Source organism: Trachinotus anak, unplaced genomic scaffold, assembly GCF_046630095.1.
Source record: "Trachinotus anak isolate AG129_WGS33_773 ecotype Australia unplaced genomic scaffold, CSIRO_AGI_Tana_v1 ptg000013l, whole genome shotgun sequence".
Classification (NCBI taxonomy): domain Eukaryota; kingdom Metazoa; phylum Chordata; class Actinopteri; order Carangiformes; family Carangidae; genus Trachinotus; species Trachinotus anak.
The window spans coordinates 10,963,830-10,989,567 of record NW_027273864.1 but is presented as its reverse complement, the minus strand read 5'-3'; the positions used below and the strand labels follow the sequence as shown (position 1 = coordinate 10,989,567).

The following is a 25,738-nucleotide window of genomic DNA, read 5'->3' as shown; positions in this document are numbered from 1 at the left end:
AACTCCAGCTTCCCATACTTAACTCCATTTACAGTGACCATGAAAACTCAATACTCTTATATAGTATCCCCTAACAGGAGGCTGTCAATAACATACTGTATATGTGATATATGATAGTGTAACAGCAGCTCCACACTAACCTTGTTTGGTATTGACTATCCATATCTGCTTAAGGGAGAAAGAGATTGGTGCTATGGTATTTCTATATACAGTTTCTGTGCATACCAACTGATCCCCAAAGGGGAAAGAGCAAGTGTATCATACGACATGAGAAAGAGAGCGCTATTTGAAAAAGGTTTGCTCATGTAAGCAGAGACATGAAACAAGTAGGCTACCATAGACTTTGAAGAATTGTAGTTTTAGGGTAAACGTTTTAAAACTTGCTTGAAGCTCCAAATGTTGCTTTGTTGTGAAAAGTTTATATTGTGAAAGGAAAAGGTTCATCACACACTTTCCCCGTCTCACTTTTGAAGTTGGGTACTCAGCCAAACATAATTTAACATTTTTTGGAACCTGTGAAAGTTGATGAAATGGCAGATTGTCCAAGGTCCCATAGCAAGTTAATTGGAGAAAAGCACTGATCATTTTGTTATAAAAAATAAATAAAATAAAAAAGTGCAGTCCTCTCCATATTTCTTAGTGCCAAACAAGCCCACATTACCACTGACACATACGGAGCCATCCGCCAGGCCTTATGGTAGCAGTTAACTCTGGTCAGCTGCAACCAAAACAACAAGCTGGTGTCTACATCGGTTCCTTCCGGTTTTCTGACCCGGCCCAGGCAGCTCCTGGTGTGTGTGTGGGCCAATCAGGGGCAGAGGTGAGGGTGCAAGGGCCAAAAGGATGCTGAGCTGTGGGCTGAGAAGTTGTGCTCAAAGCGCCAGAGGGTTCATGGGAGCAAATAAACACATGTACACGCAATACTGGCACACACACACACACACGACCACACTCTGGGGTCAGAAAGGCTGATGGAGCACTACTGGGTGTCGACCGAAGGCCGAGGTTGAGAGAACAGAATTGAACTGTTCAGGACTTTTCCTTTCTCTGTTCCTTTATCTCCCTCTGTTTTGAGCTTTTTGTCCATTTGTACTTTGGTGTCTCCATGTTTGCCCTCCACTCTCCCTCTTTATCCTTCTTTCTTGTTTCTCCCTGGAGGGCAGGAATGAGAGGACAGATAATATCAGCGCGGGCCTTACACCATTACCTTCTGTCTGATAAACCACTCGGCCACTCCATCACCCTCTTTCTCTCACTCCTTCACCAGTGGAGGGGGGGGGGGGGCAGACACAGAGGCAGGAGGAGAAAATCTAGTTTAGAATAGGGTGTGTGTCTGTGTTATTCTTCTGTGTGTGTAGAGAGCAGCTGTTTGTTAAAGAAGAGATGGGAAGTATCAAGGGTCCTGATGGCATCCAATTAAGGCAGATAAAATGATGATGAATTGCAGTCGGGCAGCAGAGACGTACGCTCTGGTGTGTGCACGAGCACACACACACACACACACACACACACACACACACACACACACACACACACACACAGAGGAAGACAGCAGAAGGAAGAAAACAGGGAAAGCAGCTGCACAGACTTGGAGAAGATTGTTTTGGGGAAAATGAAGAAGGAGGAAAGGAAAGGAAATGTGGAGGCAGAGACACGTGGAGAAAGAAGGGGAGCAGTGTGAAGGATGGATGAGGAGGGGGAGGAAAAGAGGAAGAGTGCAATGAGACCTTACAGAGAGTTTTTGTGGAGAGAGGACAAACAATTTGCTCTGTTCCGATGGGAAATGAGGGGAGGATGGCAGACAAGAAAGATGGATAGATAGATAGATAGATAGATGGATAGATGGACAGAGCAAATAGAGGTCTAGAGGAGAGGCCAAACATGTCCTCAGGGAGAGTGGTTAACACAAACCTCACTGGTCTAATGGTGTCACACACCCATCCACCCTGTTTGTGTATGTGTGAGAGGGAGAGAGGGGAGGGATGAGACACAGTACTGATGCAAACTCAAGTCCTTTTCTCTGACTTCTTGGAGTTTATGGGTGGATTCATTAAAAGATGTAACTGAATATAAAAACTAAAAATTCTGTATTATATAAAAAGAAACTTGATTGTAAAATGCATTATGACATGTACATAAATTTACACACACACAGAGCTAAAGGTGGCAGAAACGGGACTAATGAGGGTCTTGGCGCTGGTCATTGGAGGGTAGGCGCAGCAGAGCATGGTACAGCCTGGTCTGGCATGGCCTGGCACAGCTTAATGAGATATAAACACTAGACCTGCCACTGCAGTCAGCCACAGCACACACTGACACTGTTTTAATTGGCCTGCAGACTGTGTGTGTGTGTGTGTGTGTGTGTGTGTGTGTGTGTGTGTGTGTGTGTGTGTTTAGTGCTCGGGTGGATTGAAAGAGCATGGGAAATTCACTTGAATTTACTGTGAATTGCTGCAGATTGAAGACCATCCGTTGTTGCATTGCCTTGTTCCCCTGTCATGTGATTCCTCAGACAGCACGGACCAGATTTAGATTTCGGGGCACCATGTGTTTAAAGTTTTGTCTCATGTAGTTCATGTGTCCCTTTGAGTAGGGTCTTAAAAACTGAGAGAATGGTCCATCTCAGATAATAAGTCATTTTGTGGTTCCTACCATTTATTTATATACTTATTTATTTATAACAGTGTATATTAATTAGTTGATGTATTTTCTGTTTACCTTCACTTTTCCTCTTATACCTTCCTTCATTCTCCAGCATTCATTCTCTTTCCCCGGATCATCTACCTGTCTCCATCTCTCCCTCTTCCTCCTCTCCTGCCTCCACCTTCCTCTTCATCTCCGTCCAGTCATTGACTCACTGCCTCTCCTCCTCTCTGACAGGTGACGAGCAGAGCTCCCACACCCCTGTCCTGGATAAATAAGAATTAATTGCTGCTCAGCTATCAGCATATGCCAGCTTCTCCACCCCATCCTCCACCTAACTTTCATCATCTTTTTCCCATTTCTGTCTCTCTCCTTGTATAACTGCAATCTGTAACCTTTACTCTGCCTTTACATCTTCTTCCTCTCATAGTAGTGCTCCACCTCCTATTTCTTTATGATGGTTTGATGGGCAAGTGAAGCAGCAAAAGTGATTGTTATAGCAAGATTCTCTCGCTATTTGAGGAGAGGAGAGGTGGTGCTTCAACCAGAGGGGAGACCTCTGCTTACCTCCATGTCTCTCTGTCTTACAGCATTTGCAGATATTTTAAATATAAATCCGTTGTCGGTGTTGACTGCACACCTCAAACACAGTTTCTGCATGATCACCTGCAGCCCTTTCAACTGAGTCAATGTTTGGTGATTGTGATGGTGATTAAACCAATTTCCATTTCCATATAACATAACAGGTAATATTTCTTATAAAAATCTTAACGTTTGGGTTTGTAACTGACAGAATCTGAAGCTTTTATTACAATATTTATTGCCCAAAACAAAAACTGATTTGTGCAGAAAGAAACATGAACACATCAGGAGCAACAGTGGCTTCATTTATAGTAAAGTGTCATAGATTAAAATAAAGGTGTAAGGAGTCAGTGTGAATACTGCACTTGGCTGGTGTCCCTTCTTAATGACTTGGACTTGAACTTGACAGGAACTATGTGGAATTAATCAGGGATGTCTCTATTACTATTGACGCATAGATCTTGCTCGAAATCTTCTGGCACACAGCATGTGACCTGTCACACCGTCAGCATGAGCATTAATAGCCACATGGCAAAACAAGAGAAAGACATCCAGACTCCAGCCAGAGGAAATAAGAAATCGTTCCTAGTGACAACCTCTTGATTTCTCCTTTTAGTTGCATGTGTTTCATGTATCGGAGCGTGCTACTTCACAGATGGCGTGGTGCTGCAGGTGTTTTGTGCTGCAGGTGTTTTGTGTAATGTGTTTGAGTGAACAGATATGTGATGATGGCTTGCAAAAAAAACTGGTAGTGTGACAGAGCAGGAGAGCGAGTGAGGGGAGAATGGCCATCAGAAGAATGGCATGAGTTGACAGAGATGGGGAAAAGAGTGAGGATATTGAAAAATTTGGACGTTTCTGCAAATGGCCAAAAATCGGCCTTTTGTCCAAGGAGAAGTCTAGTAAGCTTACACTAGCTTAATGCGTAGGCTGGAAAATAAGAAACATTGGCTATGGCAGCATTATTTTTTCCCTCAAGCAAGCACTTTTCTACCCCCCTCCCCTCTCTCTCTCTTTCTTTCCATCAATGAAGAAAGTATCTGTGCGAGCTTGTATGCAGACTTGTGTGTGTGTGTGTGTGTGTGTGTGTGTGTGTGTGTGTGTGTGTTTGTGAGTGTGTGTGCACAAGAGATAAGCTGGGTAACTGGGTCCAGCCATGCTCCAATCCTGTTAGCATTAGCGATTAGCACTGGCTAACAGGCCTCTATTATGAGCAGGGGCTGATTCCATGCTGCCTGACCCCACACATACAGTACATACACATACACACACACTAAGCTATAGGAAGGATTACCATTTGATCCTTGATTAGGAAGCCGTATCTGCCTGGAAGATGTGTGTATAAAAGGGTAGTGTTGTGTATTCATCTATACGTTGAAACACACTGTTTGCTGCACTGTACTGGCAAAACACATTTCACCTGGACCAGCATTCAGTCTGTGTCCTCTCAATGTGACTTCTGTTAAAACTGTGTCACAAAAATATTTTAAATGTAGAATAATCTAGATTGAGGGATGCGTTGTGTCATGTCATAACTTTTGACGACTGTCGTCATCACCTCGAGAGAGCCAGGGAGAGAGGAAAGAGGAAGAGAGGAACCTATTCTATCCCAGGTTAGGGTTTGCCCTGGGCTAGTTTGGTATTTTTAGCCATCCAGCTTGCGCACGCCTTCAAAATGACTAATTATCAGGCTGTGACCCTCACAGAAGGTACCAGTTGTTACTTCATACCTGTCTTCCTTCATCCCCCCTCCATCCATCCATTCTTACCTCCCCTACCTCAATTTCCAGTGACAGATGCCCAGCTGATGATGCCGTAGGATTTGCATCGATACCTTTCTGCTGTGAGCCTGTTGTGGACCAATAACTACTATTTTTTTTCACTTTTTTTAACCCTTTTTTTATTGTTAATTTAATCCCTCTTTCTTTAATTATTTTTTTTCTTTTTTCATTTCTTTTTTCTTTCGAGTTGCCCATTTTGTCTCGACTTCTCTCTCTATTTTACTGTTGTTGACTATTATGTATTTCTCACTCCACTCTAAACCGTCTATACCTTAGATTTAACGCTCTCTTCATATGCCCCCCTCCTTCCGCTCTCAGTATTTGGATATGTTGATCATCAGAAAACTCTGTCTTTGTGTTTTCCACTCACCTTCAGGCTGTTTTACGTCTGCTCGGGTCAAATGCTTCAGACAACAGGATTGGTACTATCACCTTGTCGCCTTCTAAACTTAATCTAATTTTGGAATTAAACCATAGAATCCAGAACATAGTGAGTTTGTACCTCTCTGTACATTCTCCTCTATCCTCAACACATGCAAATCCTGACCTTTTGAGAGTAACCTGCTTAATTTTAGCATTTTCATATTGGAATTTGCTGTGCAGTGAATAAACCATGTACAAGGTGCATGTGTGTATTCCCTAAACTGTGCATCGTGCAACAATGCTGGTTCAGTATGAAAGTTTAATAAGCCTTTGGTGCAATGAGATGAGCTTTGGATCATAGCCTAACCTTTCCCAGGCCTCCCCCACCCTCCACTGCCCATTAAACACACATACACGCACATGCACACCTCTCCCTTACGAAATATTCATGTTCTTGTTGAGTGAAGGTACATACCTCTCTCTACACAGAACCCCCCCTGTGAGAATGGATGTGCAAACACAGACACATACCTGTAACATAGATTTGAAAAAAAAAAAAAAAAGGAATAGAGGGCAGGCAGTGTTATTGTTGTAGCTGTCAGCACCACCACATCTCCAGCGTGTGTGTGTTGCAGGTTTTCAGGGAGAAAACTTGTCAGGGTGTAAAGCAGGGTTAAGAGGTCCACACACATCTATCATGTGTTTCACTATCAGCAGAATCAGTCCCTCTCATGTGATTCGGTGGGTGATCAAGCCGTGTTTTGATTGGTTCGTCAGCAGAGAAGCAGGAATGGAAGTGGAGGGAAGCTTGACCCCGCGTCCTTTACTGTAGCCTGTCTTCAATCCTGAAGGGATGTAACAGAGCAGCAAGAAATGATACGTTAGCGATGCTGAAATAGAAAAATAGATACAATATACCACTGTGCCAGTATTTGGCAGTGGATTACTTGAGGAAAATCATCATTAACCTCCTGCTGTTTGATAGTAGATGTCCCTGAAATGTTGGCTGAGACTGTGCTGACTTCCATCCTTTGGTGGAGGCTGAAAAATGTGAAGGATTTTTGACTTAAATGAAATACTTTGGAAAGAAATGAAGACCTACAGTGTGAGATGGAATGAAGAAACACACATAAGCCATTTGTTTACTTTGTAGCTGAAATAATTAGCAAATTAATCACTTACAGAAAGCTATGCTTACGATCATTTAAGTCATTATTTGAAGAAAAAGCGCAGAGAATTCACTTGTTCTAACTTCTCAAATGTTAAGACATTATTGGTTTTCTTATTTAGTTTACCATCATAGCAGAGTATCTTAGGCTTTGAACAGATGGTCGGATGCAAAAGCATCATGAAGATGTCATCTCGGGTTGAATTATGAGGTGGATTTATTCCATATTTTCTGATATTTTAGAGGCCAAAATAATTAATCGACGAATCAAGATTAATCAGTAATGAGAGTAATTGTTAGTTGCAGCTTTAGTTTACTTATGCTCTATACTGTTTCTCAATAGACAGATATCATACAGTACAGTTAGCTTGTGTGGCCTCCTGTGGTTAGATAAGCTGTCCAACATTTAATATGAGCCAATGTGGTTTTGACTCTGGCCGACTTAAACAATTAACAACCCTTCCTCTTAGCAAGCCGTCACTTGGTTCAATGTTTATGTAAAAATATGGCTTAATGGAGCTTTATTGCTGCTGCTGTTTTGGTTTCGACCACTTCCAGTTTTTACCCATTATGTCATGTTGTGTTTTTTTTTTTTTTTTTTTTTTTTTTTTTTCACTTCTGAGACAAGTGTTTGAATGTGAGAAACCCACCTGTTGCTTAGTGTGAACAAGAGTGATTGTTAAGAGAACAGTTGCTAAGTTTGAAACGCCTTCATCTGCAATAACTTGAAGAATTGCCAAATGTAGATCTGCCCTCAGCCTTATAATACCCCTCTTTTTCTCTCTCTCTCTCTCTCTCTCTCTCTCTCTCTCTCTCTCTCTCTCTCTCTCTCTCTCTCTCTCTCTCTCTCTCTCTCTCTCTCTCTCTCTCTCTTTGCTTCCCTCCCTCACCATCTTTGTCCCACTTGGCTCTCTGGCCTTTCTATCTCTGCTTTATCTCATCGGTCCTTCCCCCCTCACTTTCCCTCTATCTCCTTCTTGCTGCTTCTCTTATTCTTACTGTTCTCAGGGCAGTGTCACTGTGCATCTCCCTTCCTCTTCCTTTCCTTCTTTCTCATTGTCTTGTGTGGTCATACACGCACACACTCATATGTTCTCTCCATCTCTAGGCAGTGAAGAAGTGCTCTTGTTCCCAGGCAGACTGGGTGGTCTCTTGGGGAGGGAGGGAGGGAGGGAGGGAAGGAAGGAAGGAAGGAAGGAAGAAGGGAGGGAGGATGGGGGGGGCAGGGAGGGATTGAAGAAGTTCACATGCTCGGACTTCAGTGGAGAGAAATAATAGCTGACATCCAAAACGTGTGTTTGTGTGAGTGCCTTATCTTCCTGTGTTTGCAGGTGTTTTTTATTCATCATTTTTTATTTTCCATATATACTATGTGATCAGTCTTTGACGCATTTGCTGGCATCCGTCTCTGGAAACTGTCCCGTGTGCAGAATGCATATTTATAGTACAGTGTGCACATGTGTTTCCCTGGACATGTTTGGTGTATGCGATAAAGGAATCTGCTCCATATTTCCTTGTTTGACTGTGGGCGTTCTGGGGGATGGAGGTAGTGGAGAGAAAGTTGGACTGAGATTTATAGGGGAGGAGGTTTGTAAAGAGGTAGAGGGAAGGAATAATGAGAGGGAGGGAGGAGGGGGTGGAAAGGAGGTTTGCAAGAGAAGGAGAGGCAGAGGAATGTGTGAAAAGACCAAGGCAGACATGTCAGGGAACAAATTGAAAATGCCAATTTCACTTTAGCCCCCACCAGCTCAGGCGCTTATAGCCCAGCCCCAGCCTCTTATTCCATGTGTAAATGAATGGTGTCCACAGAATAACACACAATCACCTCTCTCTATCCTTCTCGCCCTCGCTGTTTCTCCTTCACCCCTGCTGATGCATCATCCTCTCTTCACCCTTTTCCGTACCCTTTCCTCTTTCCCATTCTTCTTTTCATCATCTCTTCACCTCGTTGCTTTTTTTTTTTTTTTTTTTTGCACCCCACACTCCACTTCTCCCACCTCTGTGTTTCCGACCCATCAGTCTTTTAACCATCACTTGCCACTTTTCTTTTTGCACTTTGTCTGCATGCTTTCACTTTTCAGATCAACTATTTCTTGCCATCCTCAACCTACCTCCCCCTGTCTATACAGGTCACTTCCAATGCATCAGCTTTAGCTCACATACTGTGTGTGTCCTAAGGCTCCAGGTTCACTGGGCTTAAAGAAGCCATCTTCCTCACAAAACTTGTCTAATCTCAAAGTTTCTTCTGTCCTTCTTTTCAACTCTCCTATGGTGTGAATGGATGAATGAATGAAAGATGAAGGGCTGATCATCTTCATTATCCTTTCTTCTGCCAAGTATTTTTTCAAGCAAGTGTTTGGTCTACAAAATGTCAAAAGCCAGTCACAACTTCCTAGAGTCCAAGGTGACATCTTCAGATCCAAAAGTCCAGTTCAGTTTACTACTATGGTGTACCAGAACAATTAATCAGTAATCAAAATAGTTGCCAGGCCAGCTCGCAGGTAGAGTTACTCAGGGGTAAAAGTTTGCTCTTCAATAGTTCACATCAACTATATATATCAGAGCGCCAAAATAGTAGTGCTTCTGAGATAGAAGGAGACATCCTCCTTTATTTGGATATCAGCATCTCTGCCTTGAGGGCCTGCTGAATGTAAATCATCCAATTGCAAAAGTGAAGAATGAATTAATCAACCATTCACACATTGTGACATTGCTGTGTCCTCTCATTTTCTTATCTTCTCTGTGCACATTTCTCGGTCCTCTCCCCCTCAAATACATTCAAATTCACTATTATTACAGATGTCAAGATAAATCTCACACTATCACATTGGAGTGGGTGATATCACATAGTGGCGAAGTTGTAGCCAGATTCAATCTGTGAGGGGCCCCGTAGCCTCAGGCTTGGGGGCTTTCACATTGGATTTTATCACCACTTCATGAGAGGAGGATAGTCCTGCTATCTATCACCCCAAGGCCACTGAAGATACTGACCATAGCAGTGGTAGTGAGAGTGAGTGGAGACCCTTTGACTGACAGAGGCATTAGGTTAACATAGCCTATCTGTAGTCTTGCCAGCCGTCACCCTCACATCACTGCAGCAGCAGCCACAGAGTAGAGAAAGGCGATCTCTCGCTATCTTGCATCTGTTTTATGTTGAATCAAAGACAAAGTGTGCAAAGTGTGTCCCAGACTGGGGGGGTATGCTGTTCTTGACGAATGGGTATTTTCAAATGACTGTGTGTTTACCTCAGTGCTTGGCTGTTTTGTGTATATAACTTTTTGGGGGGGGCTGCGGAGGCAGTGTAACTTCTAAAGCTGCATTTTATTTGTTGGTGATAATAGTCGTTGATAATTTGATTGTTCGGAGGTTGGAAGGGGTCTCACAGGAGCTCTACTCCTTCAGCTAACGCACCGCCATCACACTGCCGCTTTTGATGCTTGTTGTCTCATTTAAAGCGATTCCATAAAACCGATTATGCCGACGACGAGTCAATTACATTTCAACTCTTATTAGTTCAGGATGCAAAAATGAAATTAGATGAGAATATTATTGTTGGAGATATATTATGCTTTTCATTCATCACTGGAATGGAATGAGTCATACAGTGATGGGGATTCCAATCTCTTAATCAACTCTGTGCTAAGCCAGGCTGCGGTGGATGTGCCGTGTGTTAAAATCACAATATAGCCTGTCTCTCATCATTCATTTTTATGGCCCTTCAACTATGTGAGTGCCGCAGGCTATGACATTACTACCAGCCTCTAGATGAACTGTGTTCTCTCTTGGTATTGGCTGATTGTTTTTCCTCTTTTATTAATTTAATATTTTATTAAATGGCTCAGAAAATCATACAATGATATTATTGGCATAAGAAAAATAGTGTTTCGGGTACCGATACATGACTATGAATGCTAATCTTGATGTTGTTGTTTTATATTTCAGTATGCCTACGAGGGGAATGACATCAGTGACCTGCCAGTGGACCTGTCTGTGGTTTGGAACGGAAACTTTGTCATCGACAACCCCCATAACATTAAAGGTGAGTTTGTGCTGCTGTTACCATTATGGCAAATGTTACAGATGAGAGCTACTAAATGCCATGAATAGGCTTTATACATTCTTATTGTCTTTTGGTTCAACGAGTACAAGGCCCGGGTACTGAGCGTTCATGAGCAAATTGTGTCCCACCAGTGACTGACATTCAGTGAAAACTTAAATGCCCTTAAATTTATCAGTTTTCCTATTAACAAAAAACATAATAGATTCTAATCAGCCCCGTTTCAAAAGCTGTCTTGATTTGTCAGTTTTTGATCTTCAGCTGGGTCACTGCTGACACAGCATCTCAAAAATGACAATACAGGATCAGCATCAGCTCCACTGTGAATAATTTATACTGTGACCAGAATCTCTCAGGCAGCCCACCCATCTTAGTTGATGTTCTTGATCTGTGATACGTTCAAAAACTGTTATGTATGTGTGTGTCTGTGAGAGAGAGAAAGAGAGAGATTGATTTGCAAGTCCTGTCTCAGTAAAAAGGGAATACTCATCTTTGAACACTTATACATAAATGTGTTTAGATATTTGTGAGAAATTGCAACTTTAACAATGTGCTCAAAACTCTGTAACATTTCCACACACCCCAGTGTGAGAGAGCACACATACTGTGCTCTACATGAGGCCATTTGCATTCACTATTACATACATTGACTAGTAATTATGTCTGTCAAGGCTCAGGTTTCACCCCATCGCTTCTCTTGTCTTTGGTAATGGTTACAAATAAGTAGCAGGCCACAGTAGTAACAGGCTGAAGCGAGCAGGAAAATGACTGATAAACTAGTGTCAGAATAATGATGATCACTTCAGTTGAGCCGATTTTCTCTGCAGTGATGAATTAAATTTAAATCTGTTAAACATTTGGGAGGTACAGTATTTGTATTTGTGAAAGTAATAAGGTGAAAAAATTGGCAAACACTTAAAAAAAAAAAAAAAAAAAAAAGATTGTACACTAACGATGTACATTAGTTGTCTTGGCAAGATTCATCCATCACAGGTTTTGTGCAGAACGCTGCTTATAGTATTTTTACTTATGACACTGATTAATAATAGGCTTTCTTTTAATTGGTTTTACTTACATTTCAACTTTTTGTTCGGGTTAAGTTTGACTTGAAATATTAAATGCAATTTGTTAGTTATTCCTTAGGCATGTAATATGGAAAAACATCAAGTAAGAACTCCATAATAAAATTATTTTTACATTTCAACCAATTTTTCCAGCTCCATGGTGCATATTTTCACATTTTGGATCATAAATATCAGAACAATTCTCTGGGCATCTAAACTTAGGTTGACAGGTATTATTATTACATGATCATGTATATAACACACATATCTGCTACTGAAGCAGTATGTGAGTGTGTAATATATACTCTAATGTATAACCACGCCTTCCCCTCCAAACAAAGAACCATGTGGGTAATGTTTAAACACATACACACAATCGATGCACTACTGTGGGGGGAAGACAGTGAGATCACGTCTGTTGGATATAATTACTAGTAGGACAGTCTTTATAGTGCTGTGTCCATAATTATTGCGACCTGTTCAGCACAGCAGGGGGCTGTAACATTATTCTCCTGCTGTGAGGTACAATAACATCATTGCCAGCTACCACTGCGTTCAATACTGCCTGCGGATGACATGCACAAGGAGTTTTATACAACAGAGGGAGCTGCATTGTCTGGTCCTATTTGTTAGTCTTTGATGGTTAAAGACACAGCGGGGATCAGAGATTTTTGTGTAGTATTTCAGATTAGAGGTTGTTACATCTGTAGGGTCTGTGAAGAAGTGATCATTGCCATTTTGTCAGTAATGTAAGGTAACACCACAGAGTCACTTTCCTCCGTTTACTGATGTCCCTCCCTGCAGTCTAAATGTACCAAGCAAGCTGTTGGAGTCTCCGATTTCACATATTTCTCAAGCTGCTTATATGTCACAGTAAGAGGATGCGTTTGTAACATATACCATTGTAACATATGCAACTGAAGTCTGCAGTAATGGGGTGATTACATTCATAGAGGCGACATAAAATGCTTTGACAGTCAATGGTTCTCCCAAGGACATGGTGCTGCTAAATGGCAGCCATTATATGCAGCAGCATTGACAGTGTACAATATCAGCAGCATGCATCAGTGTCTATGCATTGTGTGTTATCTCAAGTGTAAATCTCCTGTAGTGCATCCGGAGGCGACCCGCAGCCCAAATATGTCTCTCTCTCTGTCTGTCTCTCTTCACTGCCAGCCCCCTCCCTATTTCTCAATCATGATAATCATCTGGTGGAGAGCGATGCTCACTTGTCTTAAATACTGATATGTTAATGTAATTAGAGAGGAGTCGTTTAGCAGTCAGTAATTGGTACAGGGTTGCTTTAAAGCTGCTCCATGACCAATGGGATTTAGGGATGGAAGAGCCCAGAGAGAGAGTAAAGATTTCACTGTACAATTCCTGAGGCCTATGGGAAATGGTTCCTTAACTCAGCTTTGTCTCTTTGACATTGAGGAAGTTTTGGTGGAAGTTTAGAAACTTAAAATGGAGGAATTTTGCTAATTTTCAGAAAATTGTGTTGGTTGTTTGTCGACTTCGTTGGCTTGTGTTGTAATAATTCAACACGATCAATATCTTTCGTAAGTGTTAGGGCTGTAGTGGTCAAGAATAAAGACGGGGAGTGGAGATGGAGCCAGGGCCAGTGGACCATTCTGTAGCTTCCAGGATGTGTGTGTGTTGTCTTCAGCTCAAGTTGTAGTTTGGAGAAATCATTAGTCTTATTCCCTTTTAGAGGAAGTGCTTGTTGTTTGTTGATGGGCATTTTACTTAGGTTTAAGTTGTTAAAACTCTCTGTATAGATCAGCTTCTTTTTGTTTATAGAAACTAGTTTTCTCTTGAGTGCTTCTGTTATAAGTATTTTACTTTTTATTAAAAAATACTTATTTGTACTAATATTTCAGTTTCCCCCTATTTCAGTTCCCCCCTTATTTTCCCTGGGTTAATTGTTATTGTTACTCTTTATCTGCTGGACTTCTCAAGGACATGACAGTGAGGTTATTTTATCATCTTCCTCACCTCATTTCCCCATTAATAATTTCATAATGCTTTATTCTCTGTCTCTCTCTTTTTCCTGTCTCCAGCCCACCTGTATAAGTGCTACGCACTAAGGGAAAGCTGTGGGATGTGTCTGAAGGCAAACCCCAGGTTTGAGTGTGGCTGGTGCGTACAGGAGAAGAAGTGCTCCCTGAGGCAGGAATGTACTCCTCCAGAGAGCACCTGGATGCACGCCACCACAGGAAACAGCCGCTGTGCACACCCCAAGATCACCAAGGTAAGCCGTGGTAATAATGACACATATTCCCACATAACGCCAGAAAGCAGATCGGTATAACCATTCTTCCCAAGATATTCCCTCATTTGTTGTTTTGATGACAATGGTGGTGGAGAGCATCTAATGCATAGGTCCAAAATCTCCCAAAGGTGCCAGATGGGTTGAGATCTGGGGACTGTGAGGGCCATAGCATATGATTCACATAATTTTCATATTCATCAAACCAGTCAGAGCCCCCTTGTGTTCGATGGATGGGGGCATTGTCATCCTGTTTCTTTCCTAATTTTTCCAGTTTTTCCCTTTAATTTGTCACCCATATATATATATATATATATATATAATCATTCAACTCATTACATAAATAAAAGTAAAACCTCATAAAACTACTCCTTTTTTGCCAAAAATTTCAACTGACTCTGTCGTCACACACATGAACAGCCCAAGGTCCATGAGACCAGTGAACAACCCACTGTAAAATCAACATTGCATGCTGCTGCTAACTCCAAAGCTAAAGAAAAACTCTACTCTTACCACTGCCAAAGTGAAACCAGACACTTTGGTATTTGTTGCCCAGCAAGGCGACCTTGTGAACAAGCAAGTAAGTCAGGTTTTTGTGAGGGCAGGGGTCAGAAAGGACAATATGGCAATTATAACAGAGATGTGATTAACACTTTTTGGGCAACCTTGAATCCGAGGATTTCCAAAGTCAAATCTTAAGTAAAAGATAGTTCTCCAAAAGAAGAGATTAGAAATTCCGACCTGTGCTGTGTCATTGTTTGGCCTCAGCGAGGGAGGGGGACATCGTAGGAGGGAGGTTAGCAGGGAGGATAGACAACTTAGAAGCCATCACCATGACTGCAACCACAACACAGATGGGCCGGCCAGGAGGAGGCAGTTCACACACACCAAGACTGAACACAGTGACATGATTAGAGATGATGGCTGCACACACACACACACACCTACACACCTGAGGAGGCAGAGAAGGTGGTTGTCTGGACTGTGTGTGTGTGGGAGAGAGAGAGACAAAGAAACACAGAATGTGGAAGTTTGCTAATTGTCTCCCACCATGGGTGCAGAATGTGTGTGTGTGTGTTTGTGTGCATCTGACAGGCTGGGTGAGCTAAGGCGTCTAAAACACCATGGCGTACCCATCTGTTGCCACCGGTAACCGTGGCGGTGGTCCTCGTCTGGCTGTGACCTGGGTCGCCGTCTCTACAGCTCACCACTGGGACTGACATGTGCACGCTCACGCACACGCAGTGCACGGTTTGAAAGCCATGCACCGCTGTGTGAGATGCGTCTAGACGTTCTACCCTTTCACTCATTGTCATTTGTCCTTCTGCTTTCTTCTCTTCCTTTTCCTTCTCTTCGTCATTCTGTCTCCAGCTTTTAACACAGAATTTTTTCCCCCTGTCTCTACATTTAATTGTATCTTAAATAAGACGAAGCATCATCTCAGGTGAAACGAGTGCCATTTCTCTCCATTTAAATGAGTATGAAATATATGTATGGTCTATAATGAATGCCCATTTCACCAATACAGACTTGTATGGACGGAGCCCTCAGTACATTTCCTGTGTGACACGGGTTCGTCTCTCTGAATACGTAATGGAGATATTGGATAATTGGGGCACTGGCACATAGATAAATCCTTTCGTTAATGCTCTCTCTCTCTCTCTCCTCTTGCTCGCTTCAGTTATCTCTTTGAAACAAGCGCACAGAGGCAATTGGGTTGTGTGTATATGTATGAAAGATGTGGGAGTGTGTATAAAAGGGTGGGGTGTGTGTGTGTGTGTGTGTGTGTGTGTGTGTGTGTGTGCGCGTGTGCGCGTGTGCGTGCAAGCATGTGCTCCTGCATGCATATTAAGGGGTAAATCCTGGCCTCAGGGCAAGATGTTGGTGGCAGTCAAGAAGCAGGCGTGGAAGAGCTTCAAAAACAGCAGGAGGAGAAACATACTGCAGGTTTGAGAACACAGAAGGAGAGACGGAGGAGAACAGAAGAAGAGACACTGGAGGAAGCGCCATCACCTCTCCTGTCCACCTTTGACATTTACAGTGTGACATTTAATGCCAAAGAACATCCACAGGCAACAAAGAATATCGCTCCTTTTTTTTCCTGCCATCTCATCCCTTAGTTCTCCAAAAGAGCATCACATCCAGCACACAAATTGAATATTACCCCACTTCTTACCATCCATTCGGTCAAATCCCTCTTTTCCTGTTTGATCCTCCCTGTTTATTTCTTTTTGCTTCATTCAGGCCGCTTTGTTCATTTTTGCAGCATGCTAGCGGCTGTGTGGCCATTAGCTAGCGGATTAGCCACTAATTTAATTTTGACCGAAGAATGTGTGTTCGACGGGCAAGGAAACGCCACTGGAGAGAGAGAGAGAGAGAGAGTGTGACCAACATACTCACATATATGCACACACATACACACAGCTATTCAGAGCTTTCAGAGCAGCATGTGTTGAATCCATTTGGTGTCATTTCCGAGTGTGCTATTGCCATTTGACGTTGTTCAATAATGTGCAGTGAGGTACCACTCCAGTAATAGCTCTGGCACCTAAGGACTGTTCTCCAAACACAGCAATTGATGTTTTAGGTCCTAAATGATTGGTTTTAGACATTGTAAGAATTGGGCTGCTAGACTGTTAAAGTGCTATTTTCATTATGCTATATTTTTTCTCTGCACCGACACTGTGCACTAAGATTAATTAGTACTCCTTTCACAGCAAGCAAACACACAGTTTGTGTGTGAGCTGGCAGAAACACACACACACATAAACACTGTGCTCACAAAAACTGAGAAGTGTACATTCAAATGTAAGACATTTAAAACCAAAGATAAAATAAGCGACAACTCAATAGTGGGTAGTTCATCTGGGACACTCAAAATCACATTCGCAGCCTCACACACACATTCACAGTCTGACGCTGTCTCTCAGTGCAGTGCAGCAGTGTCCTAGTACTGGCCTTGGATGCTGCCTGGCCCTCCATCATCCATCATCTCTTGCCTGCCTTCTCCTAGGGGACAGGACGAGCATTACAGCTAGCCCTTAGAAACCAATTAAAACAACACAGGCCGTGTGTGTGTGTGTGTGTGTGTGTGTGTGTGTGTGTGTGTGTGTGTGTCTCTGTCTCTGTCTCTGTCTCTGTCTCTGTCTCTGTCTCTGCATTTTTAGTGTCTTAGCATGTGGCACATGTTTTTCGTGCTCTTGTGTAAATGAAAAACTGTGTTTTTTTGTTTGTCTTACCTTTTTTTGTGTTTGTGTGCATGCGCACATCTTTGTCCAAATTCACTGCTTGTGTGGTGCCGAAATGCCAGCGATTTCTCCCTCATGTATTGTTAAGCTGCAATATTGGCCTTTGCCAGACTTGTTTATCTCTCTCTTCACCTCTATTTCCCCGTTCTTCTTTTTCTTATCTTCCTTCATGTATCCTCTGTCACTCTCACCTCCAACAATTTCTCTTTTTTCTTCTGTCATCCAACCTCTCAATTCCTCTCGCTTTCATTTCCTTCTTCCCCTTGTCTTTACAGGCCAGTATCCTCCGCTTTGTCTTGTTTGTCTGTAAGCGTCACGTCTAGATATTTTTTTACTGCGTCATATATAAGAATATGATAGTAAAACTTCTCTTGTCTCCCTCCTCACTCACTTCATTGCCTCCATCAGTTTGTTTGTGACTTTTTGTTTCATATCACAGATAAACTTCAGAAACCTTACGCCATGTTCACATCATCTCTCTGTGTACCCCCTGCTTCCCCCTTTCCTCCTCCTCCTCCTATAACTAGCAGATGCTATCTGTGCACTGCTGCTCAGCCGGTCACAATAGGCCTCACACAAAGCCTCCGACACAACGGGACAAGTCGGAGACGAAGAGAAAGAAGGGACTTTGAATGGGTATAGAGAACTGCGACGGCAGAAGAAGAATAGATCGAGTGTTTAGGCTGGTGGCTTTTATCAAAAAGAGCTTTTGTTTGTGTTGTTTAGTTGTGGTTGTAACAACTTGTATATGAATGTGTGTCTGTGTGTGAGTGTGTTTTGATAATGCAGTGCTTATAGAGAAAGAGAGATTTGATTACCATATCTGAAGATTCTGACTGGTGCACTACTGTGTGCCACTCACTCTTTTGTCTCCAGCTTAAATATATGCATTCAGGCACATTGACAAAGAGACAGAGTGAATTAAAAAGGCACAAGTCCGGAGAGGAAGAGGGAAAGGGCGAGGGAAGGAGGAGGGATGTTCATCAGAAGCCTAGCTGGTGCAAGATCGAAAACACTTCTTAATTATATCACTGTGGCATTTCAGCTCTGGCCTGCATGACACTGGGCTTTGTTCCCATTGTGTGTTTCTGTTAGTGGTGTCCTGAACACCTGTGGCTTTTACTAGCCTGCCACCTTTTCTATAATGATGTTAGCCTGGGAGATCATTGTGAAGCTTCAGGTAGAGAAATAGAGTTGTGAGCAGGTTGAGAGAGTGCATCTAATTTATCTGTGTGACTGTAGATACACTTAAAACTATAGTGGGATATACACTTATTTGTTTTCTTGTTGAGAAGTTGAAAAAAACACTAATGTTTTGTGTCTTTATAGTAAATATTAACATCCTGCGACTATATCGAGTGTTAATTAGTGAGCTTCAGGGAGCTGGTGGGAGGATTTTGCTACCTTTGGACAGAACCAATCAGAGAGTGGTATCAAACATCTCATCTTACCCGCAGCAAGAATTGATGTAACATATTTCCCAAAATGTCAAACTATTTTTTAACACGTTTTGGCAACAGTGCTCTCTTTATCCCAGTTATAATGTGTTCCACATCCGTAGGGTGCTCTCAGTTATAAAGTTGAAAAAGGCTAATTTGTTACTCCAAAATTAGAGTATTATTTATACCAGCAGATTTTTTACCAAAAGCCATTCATGTCACTGGAATAGCTGCTGTCTGTGAATTTGCTCACGTAGGCAAAGTAAGTTAACATGATATATAAGTGTAAAGTTCAAGTTTGGCCAGGTTTAAAAAATTAAACAAAAAGCTGCAAATTGTCTTGACAGTACTGACCTTTGAAGGAACAAATAGAACCATGTAGTAAAAATGGAGGAACCTGTCTTTCGTTATTGGTTGGGAGTGATCCCTTGAATAAACTGTGTTAAGTTTTTGTCCAGTTTGCAACTCAAAATACAAGTAGCCACTTTGTCACCAAGCTTTTGGATGCAGAAAATGGTATGCAGATGTATATTTGTATGTATGCTGTGGGCTTATAGGGGAAATGTCTGACTGAGAACAAGAATGGGAGCGTTATCACTGATGATTTATTTTATCCTTACTTAATGGCAAGTGAGGTCAAAGTGTGACCTTACCCACACCCCCACTCCACAACGCTCACCCACCAATGTCTCATCCCCTTTACCCTCCTCCCACCCCGCCACAACAAATGACCCCACTCCTCCTTCACCAGCTTCTAATCCAATTAGCTTTAGCCCTAATTATGCTAGTAATGACTGATTACCAAAGGGGCCATTGTCTGCGTTGTGGGCTGGATGAATGGGACCATGATTAGCGACTAGGCTAGCCTCGGGTAGCCATTAGCACCTCTGAACACCTTTCGCAGACCTCTAGAGGAAAGAGAAGGAGCAGAGGTCGTTGTGTGCAGTAATTGTGTTGAGTAGATTAATCGTCACAAGGTTAAATGAGAGATGCAAGTGAGGACTTGATGGGTGGGTCCAGGTTAAGTGTGCGAGTTGCCAGGCTGTGATTGTTTGACTGAGTTGAGGTGGAGTTAATGGATTCAAGGTCATTTTTCATCTCACTTAATGAGGTGGCAAGTGATTCATGCAGACTGGGAGATGACCACAATGACATAAGTAAGCTGTCATTCATGCTGATATACAATAGATGCTCTATGATGTAGTGCTTTGGGTAAAATTGGTAGTCACACATGTGTTGCTTGGACTAACACATGTCCTCTTTCATCTGTTCTTTCCAACTAGTTGTATCCAGAGACGGGGCCCAGACAGGGAGGAACCATGCTGACCATCACTGGTGAGAACCTGGGTCTGCAGTTCAAAGACATCCAGAATGGAGTCCGAATCGGCAAAGTGACTTGCAACCCTCAGGAGGACCAATACATCAGCGCTGAGCAGTACGTTGACACTATCTCTGTCTTCATCGCTTCACTCCTGCACCTCACTCTCAGGCCTCTTCTTTCTGAGACTCCACTTCCCTGCATGTCTATGTCCAGTATTGATGTTACACTGAGTGCTAGGCACAACACTGTGACTCTCTCTCAGACCTCTCTTTCACTAAAACCTCCAAAGGTTAAATGCTGCTTTCCCCTTTTCAAACAAATCCAATGCCTCACAAGAAGGTTCACGCAGTATTTGGTACTGCTGGCCTCCGTGCAAGTGCAGTCCATGTAAATCTGACAGCAGCTGAGTTTAGCTCCATCAGAACTGAAAAACCTTGTGTTACCACCTTCATCAGAAAAAAATTTTCCCACTCTGGGAGAAATTAATGATTTTGAAGTGGGTGGTATATATCTTGAACGCTTTCTCTGATTAAGTTATATTCACTGCTCTCTGTGAAATTATGAATCACAGTGGGGGCCGTGGGTGGAACTTAACTCCCATTCAATAGCAGTAGTATATTCTGGGAAAAGCAGTACTCGTGAAACAGCACTAAACAATCGTAGCTCTCAAGTTCTGTCTTGAATTCTTGGTTCAGTTTATTGGACATGACTGAACTCTTTGTCTCAACTGTAAACAGGTTTCCTCATTGTAATAATTTTCTTTTGTGCTCTTGTAAGTAATAACATGGGAATCATCAACCAGATTTCAATCAGAATGGAAAAATTATTACAGCTAACCACAAATATGGGGGCCATAAGTGAAACTATTCGATTAGTCACATTCTCTGTTTTATGTTGAATTCATCCAGAAACAGAAGAGACAATTTAGGACGAGCAAAAATTGGGGACGCTCGTCACAGCTGGAGGTGTCCTCAATGTTCTATTTCCAACTATGTAGCTGTCATCTGTACACAAATGCTCCATTTGCTGAGTTGTGCAGCACATTCCCAGCAGATTTTGTTTTCTCTCTGCCCCCTCACGAAGAAGGAAAAAGAAGAAATGTGACTTTGATGATTTGGCAGTCAGGACAACAGAAAGCTGTGCAGCTCTCACTAGCGATGACAGGTGTTCCCAAAATGGGTTTAGAAAAATGGCAGTGACATGTCAGCCTTGATTTATAATTTATATCAACATATATTGTCGTATTCACACAGAACATACTATTTTTATGTGTTTCTGCAGCCGCAGAGTAATATCTGGTGGTTTCCTGTTGTAACTTTTTCTTTACTACATGTGCATTTTGTCCTAGCGATCACATCCAAAACCACCATGGTGTCGACGTGTAACCCTGTCAGCCCTTTAAAGTTGCATCGGCCTGTTGCCATAGCACCCACAGGAAGAGGAAGAGGAGGAGGAGGAGGATGCGGCTGGCAGTGAGGCTGTCATGCTAATTAAAAGTGATGTTAGCCATACGGTGCCATTAGTGGCCTGGTAGCTCTCGTCATCCCCGTGACCCTATCAAAGCTGTAGCGCAGGAGACAGGACAGGGTTATGGGACTGACAGCACAGGTCAAAGGTCAGCTGCTGGAGAGAGGGGAGAGGAGGTGGTGTGCTGATTGTTGGGCAAAATGTAGACACATTGTTCGCGGCTGCAGCCTTGCCTTTCTTTCTTCCAGCACTTGCACTTCTTACAGCCAGGACACACTCCCAGTTTCTGTGATTGGAGTGGAATTAAATTGCAGATAAATGGGGCTTTCCTTTAGTAGGCTTGTCATTCACCTCAGTCATTAAATATTTACAAGATGGATTTGATTCCACATTGAGAAAAGTAAATCATTGCTACTAGTGAGAAAAACAGAATCCAATATCCCTCTTTTTATTGCCTTATTAGTATTTTCTGTGTGACAATTTGACATATGTTTAATTTTTTACGATCACATTTCACCTCAGTCACTTGATTGAGTGAGATATAATTTATAATGTTGTCATCTTTACAAATGTACCATGAACTTTCTGTCTTTCTAATCACGTAATAACAGCTAAATGTAGCCACCTGTCATCTGTGCAGTAATGATGCAAGTGAAGCGGCAGTCTCTAACTGAGAGCTGTCCAGCATTTTAATCACGGCCCCTGTCATAGTGGGAGACGAGGGAATAAATGAAAGGGGAAATAAAAAACAATGGAAACACACAGCATCGGAATGTGAAATTCATTGTCACCGCACCGCTGCAGTTGCCATGGCCACCTGCAGGGAGGATGGAAGCAGGAGAGTTAATAACTCATGTAAGGGAGCTGGGGGAGAAGTGGAGGGGGGGGGGGGGGGGGGTTGAGATGTGTAGGATATGAGCTCGTTCAATTAATCAGCCTCTCTCACATTAAACCTCTCTCGCTTTCTTTCTCCTCCTTTCTCTACCTCCTTCTCTCCTCTGCACTCTCACCCTTTCCCTCCGTCTCATTCATTCGCTCTGGCTAATTAACAGTCAAGTGTGTCTCCAGTGGGTGAAACATGAAGTAAGTGTGTGTGCGTGAGTGTGTGTGTGTTCTCCCTGTGGGCTACACCGCCACTCCTCCCCTCACTCAATCATTTCTCCAGTGGATTTTCATTTGGCCAGCCAGCGCCCAGGGCCAAGTACGAGGCTTATGGTTCTACACTACGCACTAATGCAGAGACACACACACACACATACGCACACACAAAACTCCTCCCTTTCTTAGCGCTGCAGATATCCACTAATAGAGCATTTGGTCTGCTTTTTGTTATTTTTATGAATAAGGCTACAGAATTAGTTTATTCTGAGCTAGTGGAATTTTTTCTGACTCAGACAGAGCAGAGGAGAAATGTTGCACTATCATCTGGTCTGTACTGTTCCCCCTTCTGTTTTCTTTTCATCACTTTGTCATTGTTTAGATAAGCGTCTTTCTTCTGAAAAAGCAGTCTTATTCTTAAATAAACACTGAAAAGAGAACTTTGCAATTCATGCATTTACTCAGGTAGTGTTCAAAATAAAACTCATCTTTCCACCATTGTGTTTCCCTTTTTCAGGATTGTGTGTCGGCTCAATGATGCAACAGGCTACAGGGTGCAGGAGGCTCAAGTGGAGGTTTGTGTGAGGGACTGCATTCACCCTGACTACAAAGCAGTCTCAACCAAGGCCTTCACCTTTGTGGTAAGCACTGCTAATTAAAGATAAAGCTGAGACAAAGCTGTACGGATGTTTTTAATATGGGATTTTATATCCACAGCTAAGCCAAAAAGTCATGCTTGACCCGTCTGTCCTCTATTTGTGTGTCTCTCTTTAGTCTCCATACTTTACCCGTGTCAACCCTTCCACTGGCCCGCTGTCTGGAGGAACCAGAATCACCATTGAAGGCAGTCATCTCAATGCAGGCAGTGCCGTATCTGTGAAGATAGGACTTCACCCCTGCCGGTTTGAGAGGTTCGTCAGTCTAAACTACTCAAAACATCGATAGTTTTTTTGTTTTGTTTTTTCAGAGTTGACAACAACATTCGGATTTCAGGTGACATGACACAGAATTTTCCTAAATTAGCTGTAAAATTGCAAGTATTGGTATATTTTAGTATATAAGTACTTTTTTTTTCAATGCAAAAAGTTTAGGAAGGACTTGAAATATGAAAGTATTTAAGTATGAAATACTATATTGCTACTTATTGTGACAAAAGTCCTGCTGGTTTCAGGGGTATTTAAAGAGGCTGATTTCACCAGGAAACAGGACAGGTAATTTTCATTGCACCGTTCTGGAGGCAGGGAGTGTGTGGTTAAAAGCTGTCCAAGCAGTTTAAATGCAGCGTTATTGTTGCAAGATATAATCAAATGTAGCTGATTTGCCTTCAGAAATACAGAGCTACAATTGCAGTCATTTTAGTTTATTTCTGTCACTGTATAGAGCAGCATAAGCCAGAAAGAAAACTTTCTGTATCTTTCTTGTATCTTTACAAGTAATATTGCATTGTGTTACCTTATTTCCTGGTCACTGCCTTTGATTTGCTGTAGGTCTGAAAATGCAGCCAGTAAGAGGAAGACCTGCAGTACTGTAATTCACAGCAATTGTGAGAATGACAGTGTAGCCTTTCTCTGAAAGCTGATATCACTGTTCAGTTGTGCTGTGAATGACTTAAGTGCATGTCCCACATTTTGTCAGAGATATGACTATAATTTGAAAAGAATGATATGGTGTTGCTGGTAATTGGTAACTCAAATTTGCCTGCTTTGAACCCATGTTTGAAATGCATAATTTTTTTTTTAGTTTTTAGAATAATCTGCCACTGTTATCTTCCGTTGTCACTCACTGTGCAAGAGATTGTGCCAGGATTTGAAGAAGAGGAGACATAGATCCAATTTGATATGATTCTAATTCCTCGAGCCAAGAACTCTATTGTTTCTTTGAGTCCCTTCCTGGCAAATTGACAGTGAACTGAGCTCTGGACTAAATCCACCCATGTATGGTGTCTGGCAGATGGCAGAGAAAAGACACCGCGCAGAAAAGATTGTTGGTGAATTAAAATAAACACCTTTATACGGAAAAGAATTTCCAGACAGAAGATTTCCTGGTCAAGATGACAACTGGCAAATAGGAAAAGTGTCATAAAAGGACTAGTTTTTCTTCTTCTTCTTGTTTCTCTTTTTGGAGCAAATTCTCCAAAATGCTGGTGTTTTTATTTTAGTGGTTTCCTTCTCTCAGGCAACAAATGACAGGTTAAACTAATGAGCTTGGACCTCTCAAGTTCTTTTTATATCATATCAAAAGAAAAGTAAAGGCCAATTTAAAGCTCTGTAGCACATCCTGAGAAAGGTGAACATAATAGTCTTGGCCTTTCATTCACTGAGCAGCAATAACCTTTATGGCCAAAGTAATGAACTGGTTGAGTCCATCTCTTTAATGTGTCTTTGTATTCAGAGGGGCCTCCGCTTTAATCAAAACCTATTTACCCCGAGTCACTCATCCTCTTATCTCCCTCTGCAACCCCTTTTCTTACCTTCTCCTTTACTTCTCTCTGTATTGCCTCTTAGCTTTCTTTTGTGTGGCCGCAACCTTGTCAAAAATACGTATACCACAGGCGCTCTTGATGGCCAGAGTGTTGTGAAAATGGTTTCCATGGAAACACAGCACTAATGGAATGTGGAAAACCTCTTTTTTTTTTTTTTTTTTTTTAAATTGTCCTTCATTTTTTTCCTTCTGTCTTCATCCCCTCTTCAGTCCCCTCTTAGGCTGAGGATACTGTTGAAAGTGCCTCTTGGGAGACAGCAGGAATTATTTCCAACAAAGACACCCGATTCCTGATTTTGCTCTCTTTGCTGTTCTTGCGCAGTTGTCCAGCCCCACCCCACCACCACCACTCTGCCGTAATAGAGCCGCCAAAATAGCTTTTCAGTCTTTCATCTCCTCCATCATCTTCCATCTTTCTGTGGATTTCACTTTCACAGCAGATAACGGGGGAGGATTTGTGTACAGATCAGCTTGCTCTTCTCATGTTCAAAATTTCACACTGCGCCGTCTGCCATCGTGCTTGCACAATGCACATACACAACCATTTACACACACTTGCAGTGCTGCACTGTAAGACGTTAGCAGACGCTGAATGACGCAAAACACATACTTACACAATGTTAATCTTCTAACTGTACTATATTTATATGCAAATTCCCAGACCTCCTCACAGTGCAAGCGCACCTGCTCAATACACTGATTGCACACACACATATGTATGCGCACACACACATACACACACACATTGTCTCACAG

At 42.3% G+C, this 25,738-nt stretch overlaps 1 protein-coding gene and 1 long non-coding RNA gene across 6 annotated transcripts in view; one reads left to right on the top strand and one right to left on the bottom strand.

Annotated features, from left to right (window-relative positions):
- plxna1b (plexin A1b) overlaps positions 1-25,738 on the top strand; it is a 187,373-nt gene that overhangs the window by 129,839 nt on the left and 31,796 nt on the right. For 4 of the 5 annotated variants that reach the window (XM_071493107.1, XM_071493105.1, XM_071493106.1 and 1 more), the window contains exons 11-15: positions 10,481-10,577; positions 13,720-13,910; positions 19,899-20,050; positions 23,019-23,142; positions 23,276-23,412. In XM_071493107.1, coding sequence (XP_071349208.1) covers positions 10,481-10,577; positions 13,720-13,910; positions 19,899-20,050; positions 23,019-23,142; positions 23,276-23,412 — 701 coding nt within the window. Of the gene's footprint in view, positions 1-10,480; positions 10,578-13,719; positions 13,911-19,898; positions 20,051-21,284; positions 22,238-23,018; positions 23,143-23,275; positions 23,413-25,738 lie in introns of those variants that run through there. The other variant, XM_071493108.1, reaches the window with a different exon arrangement.
- Positions 5,826-25,283, bottom strand: LOC139630049 (uncharacterized). The gene is made up of 3 exons (XR_011693095.1): positions 24,972-25,283; positions 6,338-6,410; positions 5,826-6,214 (listed from the first exon to the last, which is right to left on the bottom strand). It is a non-coding gene; the product is annotated as an uncharacterized lncRNA (long non-coding RNA).